We start from the raw sequence: 20,952 nt of genomic DNA on the forward strand, positions 1-20,952 counted from the left end.
AGTAAGCTGAATGAACTGTGAAAGTGGTCTCAGTAGCCACCTGTTCTTGTTTTTCCATTCAAATACCTCTCTGTGGGAAAGCATGCTGAAGCCACTTGTACGGTAATGTTCTTGTGGTATGCCATTGACTGTCTTTGAGTCGAATCACTTCAAACTGAGAGATTAGCCTGGTTTGGTAGGTCTGGTTGTTCAGACTGCAAGAACAGATTAGGCTTGTTCTTGCACTGTGTTATGCTGTTAATTGAGATTCTCCATTGGAAATCCTTTTTAGTCTTGCAACAATCTTAAATCCGTCCTGATTGCTAGTTTGCTAGGTTAATTCACTTTGATTTTCATTTGGTTTACTTTTAAACAAAGCTAAATCATGAATTACAAGCCCAGAGACTGTACTCAGTACAAGTGCTTGGTTTAAGTGAAGTTTAAACTATAATGCTGTGAGAAGCCAGCAGGGTATTATGTGACTTCTACAGTCTGTAAACATTGTTTAAATGTACTAAATCAAACAAAATAGAGATGGATATGTTCTTGTAGCTTCTGCAGATACTTCATCAAACGTCCTTTCCTGCTTATCAGACCTAATAGTTTTCTTTCCCATCTTCCTTAACACAGTTTCCCTGGTAACCCTTATCTATACATCATGATTTCACCATGACAGCCCCCCACTAACCTCACCCACCAACCCAGCCACCATGCACGTACCTGCCTCCCAGACTGCCTGGGTTTTGGGTGTATGGTCCCCGGTCCAGATTTCATCTAACTCAAGCTAAGTCTGACAGCTTTTTACTGCTGTGCCCTGCAGCTTCTATCAATGGGCAGAGCTAAATATAGGTTGACAAATCTTCCTCCCTGTGTGTGCGCTCCTATGGGGAGATAGCAGCCCTCTGTATCTCCTCTCTCTGTGCATCAGTGGAGGATGCTGGCTTTGCCTGCGTTTGCCCTGCTAGAGCTGGATAAACCTGCCCAGTGCCACTGTGAGCTGAAGTTAAAATGACTTTAGCTCAGGAGGCAATGGGAACTGTGAGTGTTTACACAGAGTGAGAGAAAGAGTGCATGAAGGAGACAATGAGAGTAAGTGATAAGAAAAAAGAGGCACGAAGGGTGAATGATAGCGCTGCAGCTAGGGTTGGGCAGTATCCGCTTGTTTCATACCTTCAACCATCTTCAAATATTACAGTAGTAAACGGTACAAAAAAATGGTATAAAAGCCTAAAAAAGTGTTGTGGCTTAGAAGCTTTTATGTCTCATTTGTCTCATTCTGAAATATTTCAAATTCAGAAACAGTCAAAAAGTTTTGTTCACTTACATGGTCACAAAAGAAGTGAATACAGTGCATGATGTTCAGGCCATCATTCAATAAATGTCAAACCATGTGTTTAACAATTGCTGAATGTTAAACAGTGCTGCTAACCTGGAGAGAAAAGCTGGTTAGCATTAGCTTAGCCAGCATGATAACAACTCTGCTCGCCACAGAACATCTTTAGTTCTGGCTAGCTAAAGCACTAAAATAAGGTAAGATAATAATGATCAAAATCTGAGGGAGTGGAGTCGAGCAGTTGGCGCTAAAGGGATACAAAGGCGAAATTAAACTAGTTCCGTAGTGTTTGGATCTGTAGCCTGAACAGCTAGCTTAACGTTAACTTAACAAGACCCAAACAGTGCCACACTTCACAGTACAGGTTTGATTCTGAGTAATGGGTGCTCTGCTGACTGTAGATGTTAAAAACTAATGTCTGAGACAGCAAATGTCGAGTGACTAGTGTTGGAATGACACAAAGCTGAAATCGAGCCTGTTCTGTGGTGTTAGGGACAGTAACATTGTGTCTAAACTAATGAGAGCTTAGTTAGCAGGCCAAACATGCCACACAGGCTCAGCTCAAGCTTCTGCCATGCTTCATTTTTCTCGGCTCTGATTTCCCTCTTTGTATTAGCACCAACTACAACTCCCACAGCACCAATCAATGAGCACCTCTGAAAGATAAATGACATACATATATGACTGGAGGCTGTTTAAAGGCAATAAACATTTCTGAGAAGTGTGTTTACATTAATCACACCAGGAAAATCGTAAGCCACTGAGCGATAATGTAGCAAGTTTTCATGTTCAATAAGGAGGAGGTTTGAGCTAAAAAAAGAAAGATGTTCCTTCAGAAGAGCTCATGCTAAAGCTCACACTGGAGCTAGTTGGTGCAACGTTATGTTAGCTACTTTGCTTGCTAGTTAGCCCACCTTATCAGGCTCAGAAAAAGCTTAAATTTTTCTTTGTCAATTTTGAAAATATGAGCAAAAACACTCGTTTTGTGGCTGCTACCATAAATGTTAATAGTGTTAGCTCCTAACTAGCTTATATCACCTTATGGCGAACTCTCTACATAGTATAATTCTAAAATAATGATCAACATACCATCCTAGTTTACATTCTAGTTCTCTTAATGGCCAGTTAAAAGTGTTTAGCAGCTTCATCTTCATCTGAAAGGGCAAATAATTCACTAAATTGCCTTTAGCTTTGGCTGCAAGTGTTACCAAAGACAAAGGATCCAGTGAAATGAAGACTACTTATAGCTCTGCTTGCTTTTGAAACTGGAAAACGGGAAGAATATAGTAAAATCCTTTACGTGCTTGGCTGTGTTTGACATTACAGCTTCGAACACAGCACGATTTATTGCAATTGCCAATATTTTGTCTGTTCTGTTGTATTTACTGTACATTTGTATCATAAATTGAGCTGCTTCCATGATGACTGTATGCATGCTATCCACCCAGAAGTGTTTACGAATGTTCAGATTTGGTCTATAAATTCTTTTTTTTTATGATGCATGCAGCAGCTCAGTGTTCTAAAAGTGCTGATGATTCTCACAGTATTATCAGAAAAGTGCATGGTAACATATCATATCGTCTAGCCTTTTGGTTAACAACACAAGAGAAGTTATATCAACCCAGCACCTCTCAAGTATACTTCAGTCTGTCAGACTGACCACATACACTTAAATCTGTAAATAACTGGATGTCATCAGAGTTATTGCTATTTTATCTGTCTACCACAGCATATCGGAGTTGTAATTGAATACATTTACCTTTGAGGGTATTTATTTTTTTATAACTGTGAAAACGGGAAAAATATAACTATATATATATAACTAAAATATAAAATATAACTTTTCATACATAGTCCTCATTTTAGGAACAATTCAGGGTGATTTTTAATACTTGGTTGCAAATCTTTCAAGTCAGGAACCCATAGACATCACCACATACTGGGTTTACAGGGTTTCTTTCATGGCGAGGCTCTACCAATATTCTTGATATTGATCTTGGCCAACTGTGTTTTGAAAGGGTTTTTTCTGACAGCTGCTACAATTGCTTTCTGTGATCTTCCAGGCCTTTTGGTGTTTGAGCTCACCAGTGTGTTCTCTCTGTTTAAGAATGTGCCACATAGTTGATTTGGCCACACCTGATTATTTTTCTTCTCTCTCTCTGATGGGTTTGTTTCAATTTTTCAGCCTAATGATGGCTTGTTAACGGCAACAGTTTCCAAATGCAAATGCTACAGTTGAAATCAACTGTAGACCTTTTATCTGCTCACTTGTAAGTAAAATAATAAGGGAATAACACACACACAGGAACGGAGCAGCCGAGCAGCCAATTGTCAAATTACTTTTGAGCCTCCAAAAATAGGGGGGCAATGTATGAATATGGTTGTAATTCATATGCTGTTCAAATGATTTGGATTTAAATACCCTGAAAGTTGAAAGTCTGTGCTTTGAGCTCTTATTTGATTTGATTTCAACTTCAGTATGTGGTACAGAGCTGAAATAACACACACACAAACATTTTCTAAACCGCTTCTCCTTCTGGGTCGTGGGGGGGAGCTGGAGCCTATCCCAGTAGTCGTTGTACGGAAGGCAGGAAAAACCCGGGACAGGTTGCCAGTCCATCACAGGGCAGACACACAGACATATACGTTCACACACACATTCACACCTAGGGTCAATTTAGCATGTCCAGTTGGCCTGACTGCACGTCTTTGGACTGTGGGAGAAAACTGGAGCACCCGGAGGAAACCCACACAGACACGGGGAGAACAGGCAAAAGACCCTGGTCTTCAGAAAGGACCCTGGTCGCTTGGCCGGGTATCAAACCCAGGCCCTTCTTGCTGTGAGGCAACAGCGCAACCCACTGCTCTGCTAAAATAACAGTTGTGTTCAAATATTTATGGATCGGACTGTGTATCAGATGAACATTTTATAGCAAAGGTCTTTAATTCATTTTTAAACTCTTTTCTGGTTCTTTTTACAGCTAACTGTAAAACCACATAAGGAAGTCTGGTAGAGATTACTGAACAACTTTAAACAGTTATTTGAACTGTTCATGTAACTGATTGACCTACCAGTGATGATGAAATCTAGGTTCAGAAACTGGACTCAGGGTCTGGATTTGAAGAATCTGAAGAGTGATTTGCTTTTAAGTAAATGATGCATTTACACATCCCATTGTTTCAACATCTTTGACGACTCGTGAGCCAGAGAGATGCAGATAGGGAGAGAGGCAGAGAGAGAGGTTGCATCAGGAGTAGAACTGCTGGGTGTCTGGGCTGATACAGTTCTGTTTTTCTTGTTTCCTCCTCCTCTCTCTCCCACACTTTTCTTCTGTAACCATGCATTCACCTCTGAACAGGTAGAAGCTTTTATACAGACTCAGAGACAGCCCTGAGACACATTTATCTCCTCATATTGATTGTTATGCAAGTGTTGGTCTTGGTTACAGATGCATATTTCATAACCATTTCAGCTGTTTTTCCAGCTGAACTAGATGTGGCTGGGCTTTTTCCCTGTGTTTTGTCTTGCCTGTGACACTCACCTGGCTGAAAAAGTGCTGAACTTTGTTCAGTGATAGAAAAATGAGAGAAGGAAACTGTCAGGGAGATATCAGAACTTTGAATAGAGCCAAAATTGTGAGGTAAATTTGGAAACTCAGATAAATTATTCATTTAGATAAGACACAAAATAGTTTGTAAATCAATAGTTCAGACAAAAAAAACCCAAATGTACAGTTTTCTCTGTATCTTAAATTAAGTCAATCAGCCAGACATGTTTGGTGTCCAGATTTTGCTTCTTTAGCACTGGAGCTGTATGGCTACCATTGCTAACAAACACTAGAAGTCAATAGAGAGCAAAATCTTTTCTGTAAATACATCCCTAAAACTTCCCTCAACCCATTCAAACCACATCCAGCTCTTCATTAATGTCTTCACTGTATGCCTAAAAAATCACCATGTAGCTAAACGCAGCAGGCACCCATTTTAAACAAGAAGTGTTGTACCAAATTCTGACTTAGTGTGTACACACTTCACGCTGACATATGGAGGCTGATTCTGCTCGTGATTTCTGTTGTTTCTTGTTATAAATAACTTGAATTTTTCAACTAAAGATGTATATTTATGAATAAAAAGAACAGAAATCACAAATGTAATGTTGCCTCCATATGTCCTGCGTTTTGAATTCTGTTGGAGAGTCAGAATTCAGCACAACACCTACCTAAAATGACTGCCTCCTGTGTTCAGGTACACATTAAAGCTTTGGTCAGTTTTATAGCTCACAGTAAAACCTGAACTACATCAACAAGTCTGCACAACCTCAAGGAATTTAATGGATGACCTTAATGAAGTTAGTGAATGCAGCTTGAGGGAAGTTTTAGGGATGATATGAGTCACTGAGGAGTTCTAGTGTTTGTTTGCAATGTTAGCCTCCTACTTCCAGTGCTAAAGTAGCAAAATTTAGACAACAAATATGTTTTGGATGATCAGCCGCATCTGGGGAAACCTTTTCTTTAACATTTAGGCCTGGTTTGAGGCAAGCATATGATGATTTGAGCATGCAGTTTACTCTCTGCTGGTTGGTAGGGTATAACACAGCATTATTTTTAGCTGTGTTAGCTCTAACACAAAACTAAAGAAACAAACTTCGGACACCAAACATTTCTTGGCAGGTAGACTACATTTGGGGTAAGGGGGCAATTTAGTACTTGGGATTTTCAGCCAAAACATCACTTTAAGCCCAAACTGATAGAGTCTGTGCATGGCTTTAACATTTATCTTTCCAGAGACTTTCGTATTTTGGCTTAAATTGAGCTATTTGACCATGTCTGTCATCATCCAGCAGAGTGCTTGTTTGGCTGTTTGTTTGTTGGCATGCATTGTTATCTGCCGTTCAACAGCTGTCAGTCTAGCAGTAGCATGTGAAAGTCTGTTTATTCAAAATCTCCCGTGTCTTTTTGTCAGTTCTGCCGCTGAAACGGCTAACATAATAAATAGGACAAACTAAGCGACCTCAATCTCTAAGAAGCTGTGAGTCAGAAGAAGGAAGGGTGACTGTGTCTTGCTAAAAAAAGAATCTGTATTGTAAAATTATTTTGGGATTCTCCTTATAATGAACCTAAACGTGACCCAGTCATGCTCCAGTGCTTTATTTGGAATCGTGATCCAAATCTGAACTTCTGCCTGTAGATGCCCTTCGCGTGCAGCCTTCGACAAAGTCAAAGAAGTATATCATTTTTATATTTCGTTCATGTTTCATGAGCCCAAACAGCATGTCAGAGTTGAGAATTGCTTGAAGAATGCAGACTTGAAGCAGAGTGGCAGGCATGCTTTCAAGAATAAATGAAGGAATTGGGTTATATTGCATGCCAGGGGGGAATAATAGAAAGATTTGGTAATGTACGTTACTAGATTTTCTTTTTCTTTCTTTCTTTCTTTCTTTCTTTCTTTCTTTCTTTCTTTCTTTCTTTCCCTCTTTTCTTTTCTTTTCTTTTCTTTCTTTCTTTCTTTCTCTTGCTTTTTTTTTCTTTTCTTTCTTTCTTTCTTTCTTTCTTTCTTTCCCTCTTTTCTTTTCTTTTCTTTTCTTTTCTTTCTTTCTTTCTTTCTTTCTTTCTTTCTTTCTTTCTTTCTTTCTCTCTTTCTTTCCTGCTCTCTCTCCACTCATGCTTGACTTTGCACAGCTATAGGATGGAAATAATCACCTTTTGGTCTCTGTGAAATGTGGATGCGAATGAAAAAAGACACGGGAGAATTCTGCTGAAATCACTTAAAAGTGCATTAGGCCTAATTCCAAAATTCCCATGTGCAGATATTTGCTGCGAATACTGCTATGCTTTTGAAGTGCTATCCAGGCAGTGTCGAGTCCATGGAGGGCAGGCCGAAGAGGCTCATTGCCTTTGAGTGCAAAGTGAAGGACCTTCGAAAAGGCACTGAGGCAATGTTAACTCCTGAAACACTGAGCTTTTCAGATAAAAAAAAAAATCTCAACTGTTCTGTTATGCACATGTTTTAACCTAAGTTGGGGTTCTGGCATTACATTCTACCCGTGTTTGACCTGTTGAATGTTTGGTCTGGAAGTGCAGAGCTAAATGATGCCTGTTACAGCTCTCCACTAACCTCTTAAGTAAACGTACTCTAGAATTAAATGCACTTACTAATGTTGATTTGGCGGAGAACTGTTGGGTAGCAATTACCACATCCCAGAACTGTTTTTTGCTAATGTGGAAACTGCAGTTGCAGGCTTGTGGGTCATAGTGCTTTTAGGTTATTTAGTACTGAGTTCTGAGAATGGAATCAAAGCTAATGTGTCTTCTCTTTTAAACCATCTGCTGCATATGTAGCATACCATATGATACAAAGGACAATAATTTCAGCACATGTCCTTGTACTTGGAAAAGAGAACCTGTTGACTCTAAACTTTCACAATAAAAGCCTTTGGATAGTTGGTAATTATGTGACTTTATGGCTGTGTTTACATGCAAAGATTTTTGCCAATCCGATTAAATACATTCCTATTATAGATTAAGACTGCGGTGTTTATATGCTCACTCTACTCAACAATCTGATGAAAATCTCTGTTTACATGCGCACTACAAGTGACCCAAAATTATACGCATGAGTACAGTCAGAGTGAGACGAGCAGCAGTAAACACTTTAAATTTTATTTGCTTTAATTACTTTAAAATCATGAGAGACTCAGGAAAACATACTTCACATGTACTTACTAAAGAAGGAGCGAGATGAAGACGTCATGTTCTGAGACACATAAGCTGGACGCCCGTCCCACTGCCATCTTTTAAAATTCAAAGCATAAACTTGATCTCCTCTGCAAACCAGTTTCTGCTCCCGCCATGTTGAATTTATTTCCATGCAGTTTTGCAGTTACAAGAAGCAATTAAAAAAAGTTGCATGCAACACATTCAATAACTTCACTGATAAAGACAAGTTAGCAGCTGGTATTTTTGACACACTGCATCGTTTCCCCCATAAAGTCATCCATGAGGCGTAATTTACTATTTGCTGCATTTTTATCATTTTTGTATATTTTTTTCTATCTGTCATTGCTGTTCTCTTTTCTATATCTCTATAACTTTGTCTGTCTATCAAGGGTTCTTTGCTATATTTGAGTTTTTTATTAATTGTGTTCACATTAAGCCTTTAAATTAATTAATCTTTAAGTAGATATTACAATTATAGCCTACTTGATATCTCACTTCATCTTGTCCTAGAAGTTCATTGCGGACCACATCTTGGTCTCCCCTCGTTTGAGTCTGAGCTCTGTATAAAATTATGGGGCACCAAGAGAGTAGATAATAAAGATAGCTATGTAAATATCAATAACAGCAGGCTGAAGAGGAAGAATTAATGCTGGCACAAGCAGCAGATAAACATATGCTAGTTTTAGCTGGCTGGTGAACACAGCTGTTTGTTAGCTTTGAGAAACTCACGTTGTTGTTATGGCTCACTTGGCTTTGAGTCAGTCAGGGTGGGTCTCTTGTCAGCTGATCTCAGTGAAGTCAGTGGTTTGAAAGTATGTCGTTAATGAGTTGCAGGACGCTTTACATTATGCAGCTCAAGTGCAATTTTGTTTCGTGTAGGTTTCAAGCAATTGTCCTTGCAAGAATGTTTGAGTGTGTAGCATTTATCAGCGTTTATCAGTAAAGTTTTATCCAGCATTCTGGATAAACACCGGAGCAACTCATTAAAAAAGTAGTGCTGGTTAATTTCACTCTCCCTAAAGTTTTCTGGTATCCATGCACAGTCAGAGAGGAGCCCATGAAAAGTCCATTCATGCACTATGTTAGTAATGAATACCACAAATTCTTCTCTCATTTATTTACATTTATAGCATTTGGCAGACGCTCTTATCCAGAGTGACTTACAATTTTATCATTTTACACAGGCGAAGATAGCGTTAGGAGTCTTGTCCAACGACTCTTATTGGTATAGTGTAGGGTGCTTACCAGGCAGGGATTGAAGCCTAAGTGCAAATGTAAAATGTTCCATCCTAGATGCTTCAAACCGACAAAACACAGCTCATGCTCAAATAAACATTACTCACTTCTCATCCTCTGAAGGTATTATAGCTCCAGTCAAAAGTTAGAGCTTGTTTTCCTAGGAACCCTGAGAAGACTCGATTATGTAATAGTGGAAGATATGAGATTAGGTTGGAGTTCTGGAGTATCCCTTTATTTTAACATCTATCCATGAATGCATGGATACCAAAAAGATTTTTTCATGCATCCAAGTCTGATGCCATGCGTGTAGATTTTGTATGTAGTGCTTGACAAGATCCACTGTCTGGCCAGCTGGCTCCGGCTTCCAGAAAAGGTTGTCTACTCTTTGATTTATTCAGAAGTCAGAAGGCTGGCACTGGACTCCAGTCTCATCCGGTCCTGTTTAGCACCATATATTCCAGATCATTTCTCATAAATTTATCATATCCAGTGAATAAATGTAAGCTGATATTTTCTCACGGGGTGGTTTCTCTCTCCCAGGTGGGTTGGTTTCAGATCAATATGTATAAATGTATGAGCTTGTGTATAAACATGTAATTTTACTTATCCATTTACTGAGCGAGAGAGAGAAAGGGAGAGAGAGAGTGAGCATTGGAAAAGACTGATGGGTGATTGACATTCTCCAGGCAAACTTTGGCTGATGGCTTTCTAGATGGGAAGTCAATCTGCGGTGTGTAGTGGGCTCTGACGCGGGCAGGAAATAAATGGCATGGTGCCTGTGGCAGGGGAAACGTCAATCATCCAAGCCATCCGGCAGCAGTGAAAATATTAATACTCGGACCTGCCCATGTTCCAGATCTCGCCTGCAGGTAGAAATCCAAAAATCCGACTGCTACGCTTTCTGTGTCTCTGATGGTGTTGCTGCCAGGTTCTATTTAATAGCAGGCAAGACACAGTTCCTTCCATTCCCTTATTCTTATTTATTTATTTATTTATTTATTTTTGCAAGGATGGAGGGAATACAATACTGTGAACAATTCTAAACCAAGCCAAAAAAAAAAATTAGATATTTTTAACATATGTTTATATACAATATATTAATAAAACAGTATTTGTTATAGTTTATAAAACGTCTTTGTTAGTAAAAGCACTATATAACTTCAGAATAAATGGCATAAACATTAATACATTAAAAGGTAACAAGAAAACAACTTTCCCACAGCATGTTTTACTGTATTGGATCATAATAGTGTCAAGCTTTTTTGTGTCGTACAAAACCAGAAGCATAAAACATGCTTCACCAGAAACATGCTTCACACAAGTATGCAAACACAAAAATGAACACTTTTTTTTTTGTGTTACTGCGTTTTAAAATGTTTTCATGACACAATTTTTAATGCAGCAAATTGCTTTGCATTCTGAACATTACAGCAAGGGGTGCTACAGCATCAGCCAAGCTGAACTGCATCACCAGCATGCATTTGTCCAGTCAACTTTCATAACAGACCAGCAGGTTGATGAGTCTCTTACAGAACTTGTTTGCCCATATCAACCTATGTACTATACATTATAACCTCTTCATTCCAGCAAAATGAGTAAAGCAGCAAACACTCCTCTGCAATGTTTAGTTGTTGTAGCTGTTAGAATAAAAGTAAATCCATTTTGAGAGGTGCTTTGATTTGTCATGTGTCCCCTCTTGTGTACTGAGTATTCTAATTGCCACAGTCATGTAAAAATGCACATTGAGTTTGTACAGCAGGACCGTATTTGTTTGTGCTGTCATTTGCGTGTGTCTACATGCATTGAGCTAATACGTGATTTTTAAATCCACTGTCACCTGTATTTAAACAAAAACAGTACAAAGGTAGGCTGGTCTTGAGCTTATCTAAAATGGGCTGTTGCACAGTGAAAACGTGTATTATGCCTTTCAGATCGTTTATGGAAAAAGTTGACGTTGCGTTCTCTATGTCACATAAGAAAAGGGCCATTTAGATTGTTACCGGCGTAAAGTTCAAAGCCAGGGTCTGTCATGGTATGAGAGTGTATTTGCGTCCATATCGTGGGTAATTTGCTTATCTGTAAGGGCACCATTACAGCCTTTGTATGAAATAAACCTGGAATTTTAAGGGGTTAAAAAGGAAAGCTGATTTTACAGAGTGGAACGTATTGCAGGCATTAAATTTAGAATGATTGTATGTTTACAAACAAACAATAAATAAAAAAATATATGGTAAAACATCAAGTATGTTTGGTACTGTTTTTAATTTAAAACAGGTCATACAGAATTGACCAATCGCTGCTTTCTGTTTTTTATTAGCATTTCACATACTGGCCCAGGTTTTTTTGGAATTGAGTTTTGTTCATAGCGCCGCAGGAATTTGTTTATTTTTTTCCAGAAGTGTTTGTTTGCACTGTAGCATTACGTTTAACACAAATACCAAACTATGTAATGGTAATATGCCATCCCAGAGAAGTTAACCATTTAAAAAAGCATGATTTTGAGCCCTGGGGATCTTTAATAAGATAATGATTTATGAGCCTAATCAAGTAGTGGAGAGTAACAGTAAACAGTAAATGGGATTCCTCGGTTTGGAAATGGTTAAGTAAACACGCTGGCAGACATAAGATTGCAATTTATTATAGTAATATTTATTTCATTTGTATTAATTCTAGTGTTGGTGGCTTTCTGAGCAACACCTTCACCAGATAAATAGCTTTAACTGTGATTTTCTCAGGTGGCCTAAGGCTTTTGCATGGTACTGTATGGTAGAATGAAGTCCAGCGGCCATGCAGGTTCACAAACTGACAAGGCCTCTAGGCCTGCCAGGCAGGCGTGTGAAGAGTTTGCGATTAGTTTCCACACCTTCACTCTACCCGTCTCTGCCCTCCCCCTCCCTCTGCTTTAGACGCCTCCTTTATCACTGCTGACATTCAAATCAGCGGCTGGAATACTGAGGAGCTGTGCCCTGGCGGCACTGCGTTTCGACCGTCTCTCAATCGCACACGGCCAGCCTGGGGCCCATGTGGCAGCCTCCCTCTGCCTGGCCCAGATTAGCTTCAAAAAATAGACTGAGATGGTAGAGATTGTGCCCTGCAAAATTTTTGGCACAAAGGACTGTCTGTAAATTCGTTTTAGATAATTAATTGAATTCCCAGGCAAATGGGGCCATAGTTATTTTATTTTATTTTATGATTTATTAATTTATTTTTTCTACAGGGACATCATGTTTAATGCATAAGCACGGCAAGTTCTTTGTGAATGAATTCTCAGTGCGGATACCTGCGTGAACTTTTTGACTCCCTGCTCAAAGGGAGCGGTGCTGTCGTCCACTACGCATAATTAAAGCCCTTTATGCATATGTGCCTTGAAAGCAATTAAAAGAACAATGACATTCTGAGTGCTCTTTTCACCAACTGTCACCTCGTACGAACGCAAGATGACCCGTCACCTTTTTGCACCCCCCCCCAGACAGACTTCTACATGAGGCATTGCTTCATTTCTAACTCGTCAGACCACCTCAGGTTCTCCACCTAATGTCTCTCAAAACAGTTTTTTTTTTCTTCTTTATTTAAATTCTCTCCAACGGTGATTCATATTCTGGAAAGGCTCAGCTTTAGACTGGGGTAATCCTTCTGAAGTTCATCTGCTTTTAATGTGATCGCTGACCACTGCTGAGCGTGCCTTGTAAAAATCACCCTCACCAAAAAAATAAAAAATGAGGCGAGTTGAGATATGACCCGCTAGTAATGAGTCGTTTTCTTTTCGTAATCCTTCATTTTAAGAAATCCGCACGAGCTCAGACGTTTTGGCGTGCAGCCTCGAAAAGCAGAATAAACACGGACAAACAAAGAGCTGCTCAGTTCCAGATGTTTTTTTTGGAAAAAGATCGCAACTCAGTGCCCGGGCCTTCACAGGAGAAGATGATTTTCTCAAGTGTTATTTAATTTTTATTGCTGTGTAAAAGTTTGATGGGGAAAAAACACATTTTTCTCCTAAATAAATCGGCGCTGCCTGATGTAATTCAGAAAAATAACATGACTTGACAGTTTCTTTTTTCGCATTGTGTTTGCACCATTGTTCGGCCTTCTTTGGCTGCTCCAGCTTCCTTTGACTTTGATGATGGGATTTCCGTCTCATTTTACTGCTCGCATGTTTTGAAGGATTACATTGCATCAGTAACAGCACTGTAAAGTTCACTCTGGTCTGGCATTTGGTTTCACTCTGTGGCTTGGCTCTGTGATATGTGATATGAAAAACTAGTTGTGGAAGAAATTGTAGGGATTTGTTCCTTTTGAGTTTACTATCATTTGTATCATTTGATGTAATATTTCCTTCCAGCAAAGAGAAGTTTCCACATGGCAGCATGTCAGAACCATGCAACACATATGGTTTTATCATGACGTTTAAGGAGAATAGAGAAGAGCTGAGATGGCAGGGCCAGTTGTATTTTGACATGAGGCTTTAGTTGGAGCTGCAGTTAGAGACCCCCTCTGTTATTAAATTTTTAGTCAAAACAGTACAAGTTATTCACTTTAGAGAGACCACCTAAACTGTCCCCATCAGATAAACATCACTTAAAGCTGTTTCAACTCCACTCTTGCTTCATATCTAAAAAAAATCCACAGGTGTTTCTGTCCATCCTTCCACTGTTAGAAGACAACTCAATGTTGTGAGTCTGAAAGGATGTGTAGCTGCCAAGAGGCCCTCACTGAGAAAAGGAAATAGATAAAAAAGAACAACAAGTGAAGAACAACAAGTGAAGCTGCTGGTGTTCTGAGGACAATGGACTGGCTACTCCAGAGTCCAGACCTCAGCATCATTGAATGTGAAATTGCTTGAGAAAGAAAAAGGAGCTTGGGAAAGACTGTAACTCTGAATGGGTAGCTTTACAGAGCTGACCTGCCTGTTTTCATTAAAATTTCAGTCATTAGGCAGACCTGGAAAGTCTTTCTGTTGCATCAGTTAATTTACTGTTTTAGACAAGTTCATCACCTTTGATTGGGCAGTACTTTTTCTTCTAATTATAGCAATCTCTACCCTTCCTGCTTATATGATGCTGTTGGCCAAATGCATTTATTTTATCAACATGTGATAAATGAACAGAGTTAATTGCATGCATGATTTTTTAAACAAAACATTGCTGAATGGGTTATTTACAGTGAAGATTAGTTTTTCTTCCATTCTCCATGGTGTAGAACCTGCTGGTGCTTTTAACAAAACTTTTAAACAATAGTTCACTAAAATGTGCTATAGTCATGTAACCTACTTTGGTTCACTTGTATTAAAAGGTTGCTATACAGAATATATATATATTTGTAATCGTTCTTCAAAGAACCATATACAGCAGGTTCTCCATCATTTCACTATGCAAAGAACCATTCAAAAGGATCTTTGCATGCAAATAACACCCCTTGCTGGAGAGACTTCAGACTGCCACACATGCTTTAAATGAGAGAGCTCCAAAACCTAGCCCATGTGCTTTTTACATTTTGAAAGAAATTAAATTATGTTGTTTTTTTTTTTTGGGTATCTAGTCTAAGTGTCTGTGGGGAAACCATGAAGTATTATATTTTCATAATTTTACTCATGCAAACCTTTGGGACACTTAAGCTGCGCAGAAGACGCTGAGAAATCCCTTCAGATGGTTTGTCGCACTCTGAGAAATCCACAGCAGAGACAGTAGAAAATGTACTCCATCATAGAGTAAAGGGAGTAAAACATTACACAAACACACACACACACATCATCTAAATCGCTTATCCTTCTGGGTCGTGGTGGGGTGCTGGAGCCTATCCCAGCTGTCATTGGGCAGAAGGCAGGATACTGGACAGGTCGCCAGTCCATTGCAGGGCTAAAACATTACATGTACTTATTATTTAATGTTATTCAAATTTCCCTGACGATTATCACCTTCATAGCGTTTTCACTGGCTTAGTTATCAATCAATGCCGATATCTGATTATCACCCTATTGCTCAGGCCTACTGACCATTAACGCTGAACGCTTTTGCATTTTCATTTGTAACAGAACTTACTTGGTCAGAATTGGCTGGTATAATTATAAGCCTTGATCACATTACATTCTTTCCTAAAAAGCAGTTTTCTGTCAGTTTTATTTTATTTGTCTTTGTATGTGTGGTGTAGTCATCATTCAGATAGCCCTTGAAAACAGATGGTGAGTTTACAGTGGTGCTTAACTTTTAATGAAAAAATGCCCATTACGGTCAGCCCATCTCCTCATTTTTAGCAGTAATCGACAGCTTGGAAGAGTTGGCTTGCTGCTGTTGAAAAGAGATTAAACAGGAACTTTTACTACCATTCCGCACTCCAAATGTAGTGGTGAAGGAAACTGGGCACCCTTTCTGAAAGTCTGTAAAGTATGACCTGGACAATCAAGAGCAATTCACTTTTATTGGGCATTAAACTTGATCTCTAATGAGAGAATCCAAAATGCCTAAACATGGCAGGTGCATTGGAATTGGCTTTGGAAAAGACCCGCGAGTGTTTTGGATTAGTGGTGTGGTTCTCATTGGCTTTCTGCTTTCATTCTGCCTCGAAAACAATATCTCTCTGGGTAATGTTGCATGTTGATTTATTACTCACCTTAGAAGATAATAACCATTGACTTAAATGGCTCCTTGTCACTGCAAATGAAGCCTGGAATTGCTACTGCTTGAGCTCGAGTCATTTTCCAAAGACTTTGCTATAATGTGCTTTTAAGGCTTTACCTCATTTAAAGTCTGTTGAGCCTGTGAAAGCTAGAGCTTAGCACTGTTGTATTTTTCTTACCTGTCCTTTTTTGTGGTTTCTTTTTTCAGTAATTGAACCAAATGAACTTAAGATATGAGTTAATAATATTTCAGACAAAAGCAGTGACTTGGTTGATAAACTTTGGTGATTTAAGGACAAAAAAAATTCATCCTTGGCAGTTGAATTGCAGGAATGCATTCTGAATGCAATCTGTCTTGATGTGAGAATGACTCATTGAGGGCTTTCAGCTTTCTCTTGATGTCATGATGTCATTGTCACCTAATGTGGCCCTGCTAGACGTTCTTCTAAAAACAATTAATGGGACATGGGTCAAAAATATGTACAGCCCTACAGCAAAAGGTTACAATATGGACAAAATATTAATACTGCTACATTGTTATTGTGATATGCCTTCCAGTATATTAAAAATTCATTAGTGAGTCAGTGGTTTAAGATTGGCCTGCATTATTTTGATTGACTTTTGTGAATGCCTCAATTCATGAAAACAGTCATAGACACTCATTAGGAATGGTGATTTGTCAGGAACTTTGTGACTTTAGTCACAAACATTGTGGTTAGTCAAAAACATCAGTCTGCAGTATGTCTATTGCAAAACCTATTATCACGATAACAATCAATGTCAAATATCAAACAATATATTGTGCAGCCCTGTTATGCTGTAAGTCATTTTTAATGCCCCTAATTTTATAAGGTAAAGAAGATCCATGTTAACGCTGTATAATGTGTGCCATTGATTTGAATTTTCAACCAAAAATAGAGCAGTATCTGTGAACATGATGCTCCGGAAGGCTTTGCTGAGTGAGTTGCGTCCAAGTTCCTGTACTTTGAGTTTATCTGGGCTCAGTATCAGGACCTGAGATGGCGATTCTTTGATGGAAGGCTCTTGAGACAGTTCTGCTGCTGAGATGGAGGAGAAAAGAGATTCTCTCAATCACAAAAGAGACAGATTCTCCCTCTGGCGCTGGATGTATTTGGAGGTGCATCAAATGCTCCACTTCCACACTCTCTTTAGCTAGCCCTGTGCTAGGATTGGTGATGCACTGATTCCATATACTGGATCTGTATCTGCACTGATGCTGATCTCATTAATCTGTTTATGTCCATATCTAAGATCTTACTTTTCCTTTGGTCTGAATGTTCTCTGAGCTTGCCTGAGCACAAATATCACTATATGCCTAAAAGTGAGATTTTATCATATAATCTATCACAGGGAATGTAGTGTTTTGGTCACATGGGGTACTGTTTTTATCAAAGCAACAGAAGTCCAAATTTGTGAAATAGTATAAATGTATGAAAATTATTCAGTACTAAGCAAAAGTCAGAGACTACTATTCATGTATTTCATTTCCAGTTAAAACAGATATTATGTTATTACTTTTTCAGTGTTTAGGAAAAAACAGAAACATATATTTAACAGAAAATTACATTGAAGCACCAACAATTAAATAATAAATAAGAACACCTTTTAGATTGTATTCCCTAATATTTAGTGTGTCCACCAAAGTTCGGTCTTAGAAATTGGCTATATTCTCATCTTTTCTTGATCCAAATAACCTCAAACTTATACAATGATGTTAAAGTATGGACTCCATAGCGTTGAGTTGTCTTCTCACTGTGAATTTTTTTCTCCTGCGATTTTTTCAGATCTGAAGCAAGAATGCCGCTTGATTTTCTCTTGCGTCTCAAGGATGAAAGCTTTAAGCACTCGTTATCTGATGGTGGTCTAGCAGGGCTTTTACCACTGTCTTACTTACGCAAGTAGATGATCTAATATCCAGAAATATCTCTTGAAAATAAATAATTTCCACTTAATAGCCATTTTGACTTGGAATTAAATAGATGAAGGGTGGTTTCTGACTTTTTTTTGTTGTATATAGTCAAAACAATTAAAATTGATACTGTTAGATGTTTTTCTGAGGTGTCTGATCTTACAAACATGTCTTAATACTCAGCGTTTGTATCAGATTAGTACTCAGTATCAGCTGATAACCCTGAGTTCAGAACTCAGAATCAGTTTCAGGAGAGAAAAGTTGAATTGGTGCATTCCTAGTTGGGATACTGTGTAACTCTGGCCCTTGAGAAGAGAAAGTTAAACCCAAGTCAGTATCCGCTGCCTTACTTAAATCTCCACTGTAGGGCAGGAGATGGAAGAGATGCTATCACCAAAAGTGCTTATTAACTCCAACGGTCATGCAGTATAATTGGGACTTCCTTGCTCTGCAGTTTGTCTCTTTATCCATTTGCATATGTGAGTGCAGGGCTTTGCTGTGGCTGCAGTAATTTTTATGACTGGGAAGGAGAGGAAGCGTATCATTATTTGTTATCATTGGGGGCCACAAATTAAATTTTTCCTTCAGTGGAGTGCACAAGGTCTTATATGTTTGTTAAAGGTGATAGATTAGTGAGGTTAGCCATACTGGCTCAACGGCTCTCTCTGCTTCTCTTATTTTTCTCTAGATTTGGGCCAGCAGCTTCCTGCCTAATGAACCGGCCTTGGCTGAGCGCTGTCAGAGAGAGTATTTACAGAAGCACGGAGAACCCATGTTGCTCCAGTATGCTCGCATGGAGGCTCAGGCACAGGTAACAAATCAGCACACATGGGGCCAGTTACATACATTCAGATTCAACCTAATCCTTGACTAAAAACAGTTCACAGTGGTAATTCCTTATTGTCACTGCAATTTAGTCCTAAACTAGGCTTAATCCATGTACGAGAAACCAGCCTATGGAGTTTCTTGGTCATACCTGACATCCCATCAGACACATTTAGAGACTTTGTCTCATTTAAAATCTGCCCCCCCGAGTAGTTGTTATACAAACGTATCCATGTTGGCCATAATAAAATGGATCAACGTGTAGAATTGGGCTCTGTGTGCTACTGTGTTTCCTATCTCTATGTAAAAGAAGCTCCACGCTGCCTTTATTGCTGCCTCACACATTTGCAGTGCAATTCACTTCACTAGGGGCTTAGTTATTATTCAAATGTTTAATCAGAGTAATTATAAAATGCATCTAAAATGTGAAGTATAATCATATATTTACTTGCTCAAAATAGTAGTTTTAGTTAAATATTTTAAGCTTTGTTAGATCATGTTCCCTACATAAAATTAAGGTGACAACAGCTGTGAGAAGCCATGCTATTAAAGATTAGATTAATTTTCTGAAGTAGTTGCTTTTCTTGCCTCAGCATAAAAGCAACTACATTATCTACCTTGAGAATCCTATTCATACATCTGGTCTCAGTCTGCTGATGCTATACAAACTGCAAGAGAAAGCTAGAAAGATGGAAGAACAGGTAATCTCAAACAGATGACCTGTTTGATGATAACATTCAGCCATATTCTGTTGTACTTATTGGAATCTGAATAATATACCTTACTCAAAATTTCCTTTAGAATTTATTAAGTTGATTAGCACCAGTGAAGGAAAAAGGACACGAAAATCATATTTAAGTAAATGTATGAGTACTTAATTGAAATCTTACTCAATTAAAAGTGGAAGTATGACATCAAAAATATACTTAAGTGAAAATAGACAGTACTGTGGAAAAGTGAAGTAAAAGACCACCCTTCATTTATTTAATTTCCATTCAGCTGCTAATAAGTATAAGTTATTCATTTAAAGAAAATATAGTGAAAAAACAGGGGGTTCCAACACTGGAGTTCAAAAAATAAATAGCTAACTTTTGAGACTGAACTTTGGAGGTGTGGAAAAATGTGATGTTATATTTAGTTGCTGAAGCTTCTGTGCAATTTTCTGTTAATATATGTATTTTTCCTGACACTGAAAAATGAATAACTTGTACCTGATGACCATTTTGGTCATTACATAAATAAATTACATAAATAAAGGGTGGTCTCTGACAGCAGAGCTGTATATACTTAACAAATAAAATTACAAGTTTCCTTTTTTTGGTGGTGATTGAAGCAGTGGTGTGTGGTGCAGTGACTAAGAAAAATTTGCATAATGGTGGGCAGTTTCGTTTTACGCTAAAATTAATTTGGTTAGATATTTAAATAAAAAAAAATAAACTAAGGGGAACTCATTGGCTTCTTCAAACACCTATGGCTGGTATGAAGAGAGCATATTGGTTTTGGGCGGCTCTTTCTGGATCAATTCTCTGTATAAACGGAGAGCAGTCTGATCCTAGATCAGCACTGCTACTGTGAGATTATTGCTTAATACAGGCCTAGATTTGATGCCTTCATTTATCATGTGCCGTAAGCAGTCGCCTTGCATTCTTTGCCTTCTTGCTTTATCGTCTCCACTGCAGTCTACAGGGGACTGAGAGGCATTAGCATGTATAGCTGAGCAGATGATGTGATGCTAACGTATGCTAGAGCCTCACCTGGCTCTTGATCATCATAATACACATCCGCTCATGCTGACGGGCTGCAGCATCAGCGGCGAGTAGGCTGAATCCGCTTCTCTCGCTGCTTTGCACAATCTGCTAGTCAAGCATGGGAATCAACAGGAAACACCCAGTGATTAGCATAATGGCAGAGACATTATGCCGGCTTGGTTAAATTGCTTGGAAAATAAAAGAAAAACATACTTCATCAGGATGCAAATAGGCAGGTTGGATTATGAAATGTGTAGATACATGGTGTCTGTAGGACAGCACACAAAATAGTGGTTTCTAGTGTTATTTCAAAATGATACAACTACAACTCAAAAAAGTTGGGATTCTGTGCAAAATGTAAATAAAAACAGAATGCAATTATGTTCATGTCATTTAAACCCTATATTCAATTAAAAAGACAACAAAAAATGTTGAAACTGAGAAATTTTATTGTTTTTTTGAAAAAAAATGTGCCCATTTGATGCCAGCAACACATTTGTGGCACACACTGTAGTTTTGAAAGTTAAATGTTTTCCCATTTTTGCTTGATATAGGATTTCAGCTGCTCAACA

General features: G+C 38.5%; 1 protein-coding gene across 3 annotated transcripts in view; it reads left to right on the forward strand.

Annotated features, from left to right (window-relative positions):
* The window catches only part of galt (galactose-1-phosphate uridylyltransferase), a 124,790-nt gene that overhangs the window by 18,365 nt on the left and 85,473 nt on the right, over positions 1 to 20,952 (forward strand). For 2 of the 3 annotated variants that reach the window (XM_036594433.1, XM_036594434.1), the window contains exon 6: positions 18,496 to 18,618. The exons of the other annotated variant lie outside the window; for it this stretch is intronic. In XM_036594433.1, coding sequence (XP_036450326.1) covers positions 18,496 to 18,618 — 123 coding nt within the window. The remainder of the gene's footprint in view (positions 1 to 18,495; positions 18,619 to 20,952) is intronic. 3 annotated transcript variants of the gene reach the window in all.

This window comes from Colossoma macropomum, unplaced genomic scaffold (assembly GCF_904425465.1).
Source record: "Colossoma macropomum unplaced genomic scaffold, Colossoma_macropomum, whole genome shotgun sequence".
Classification (NCBI taxonomy): domain Eukaryota; kingdom Metazoa; phylum Chordata; class Actinopteri; order Characiformes; family Serrasalmidae; genus Colossoma; species Colossoma macropomum.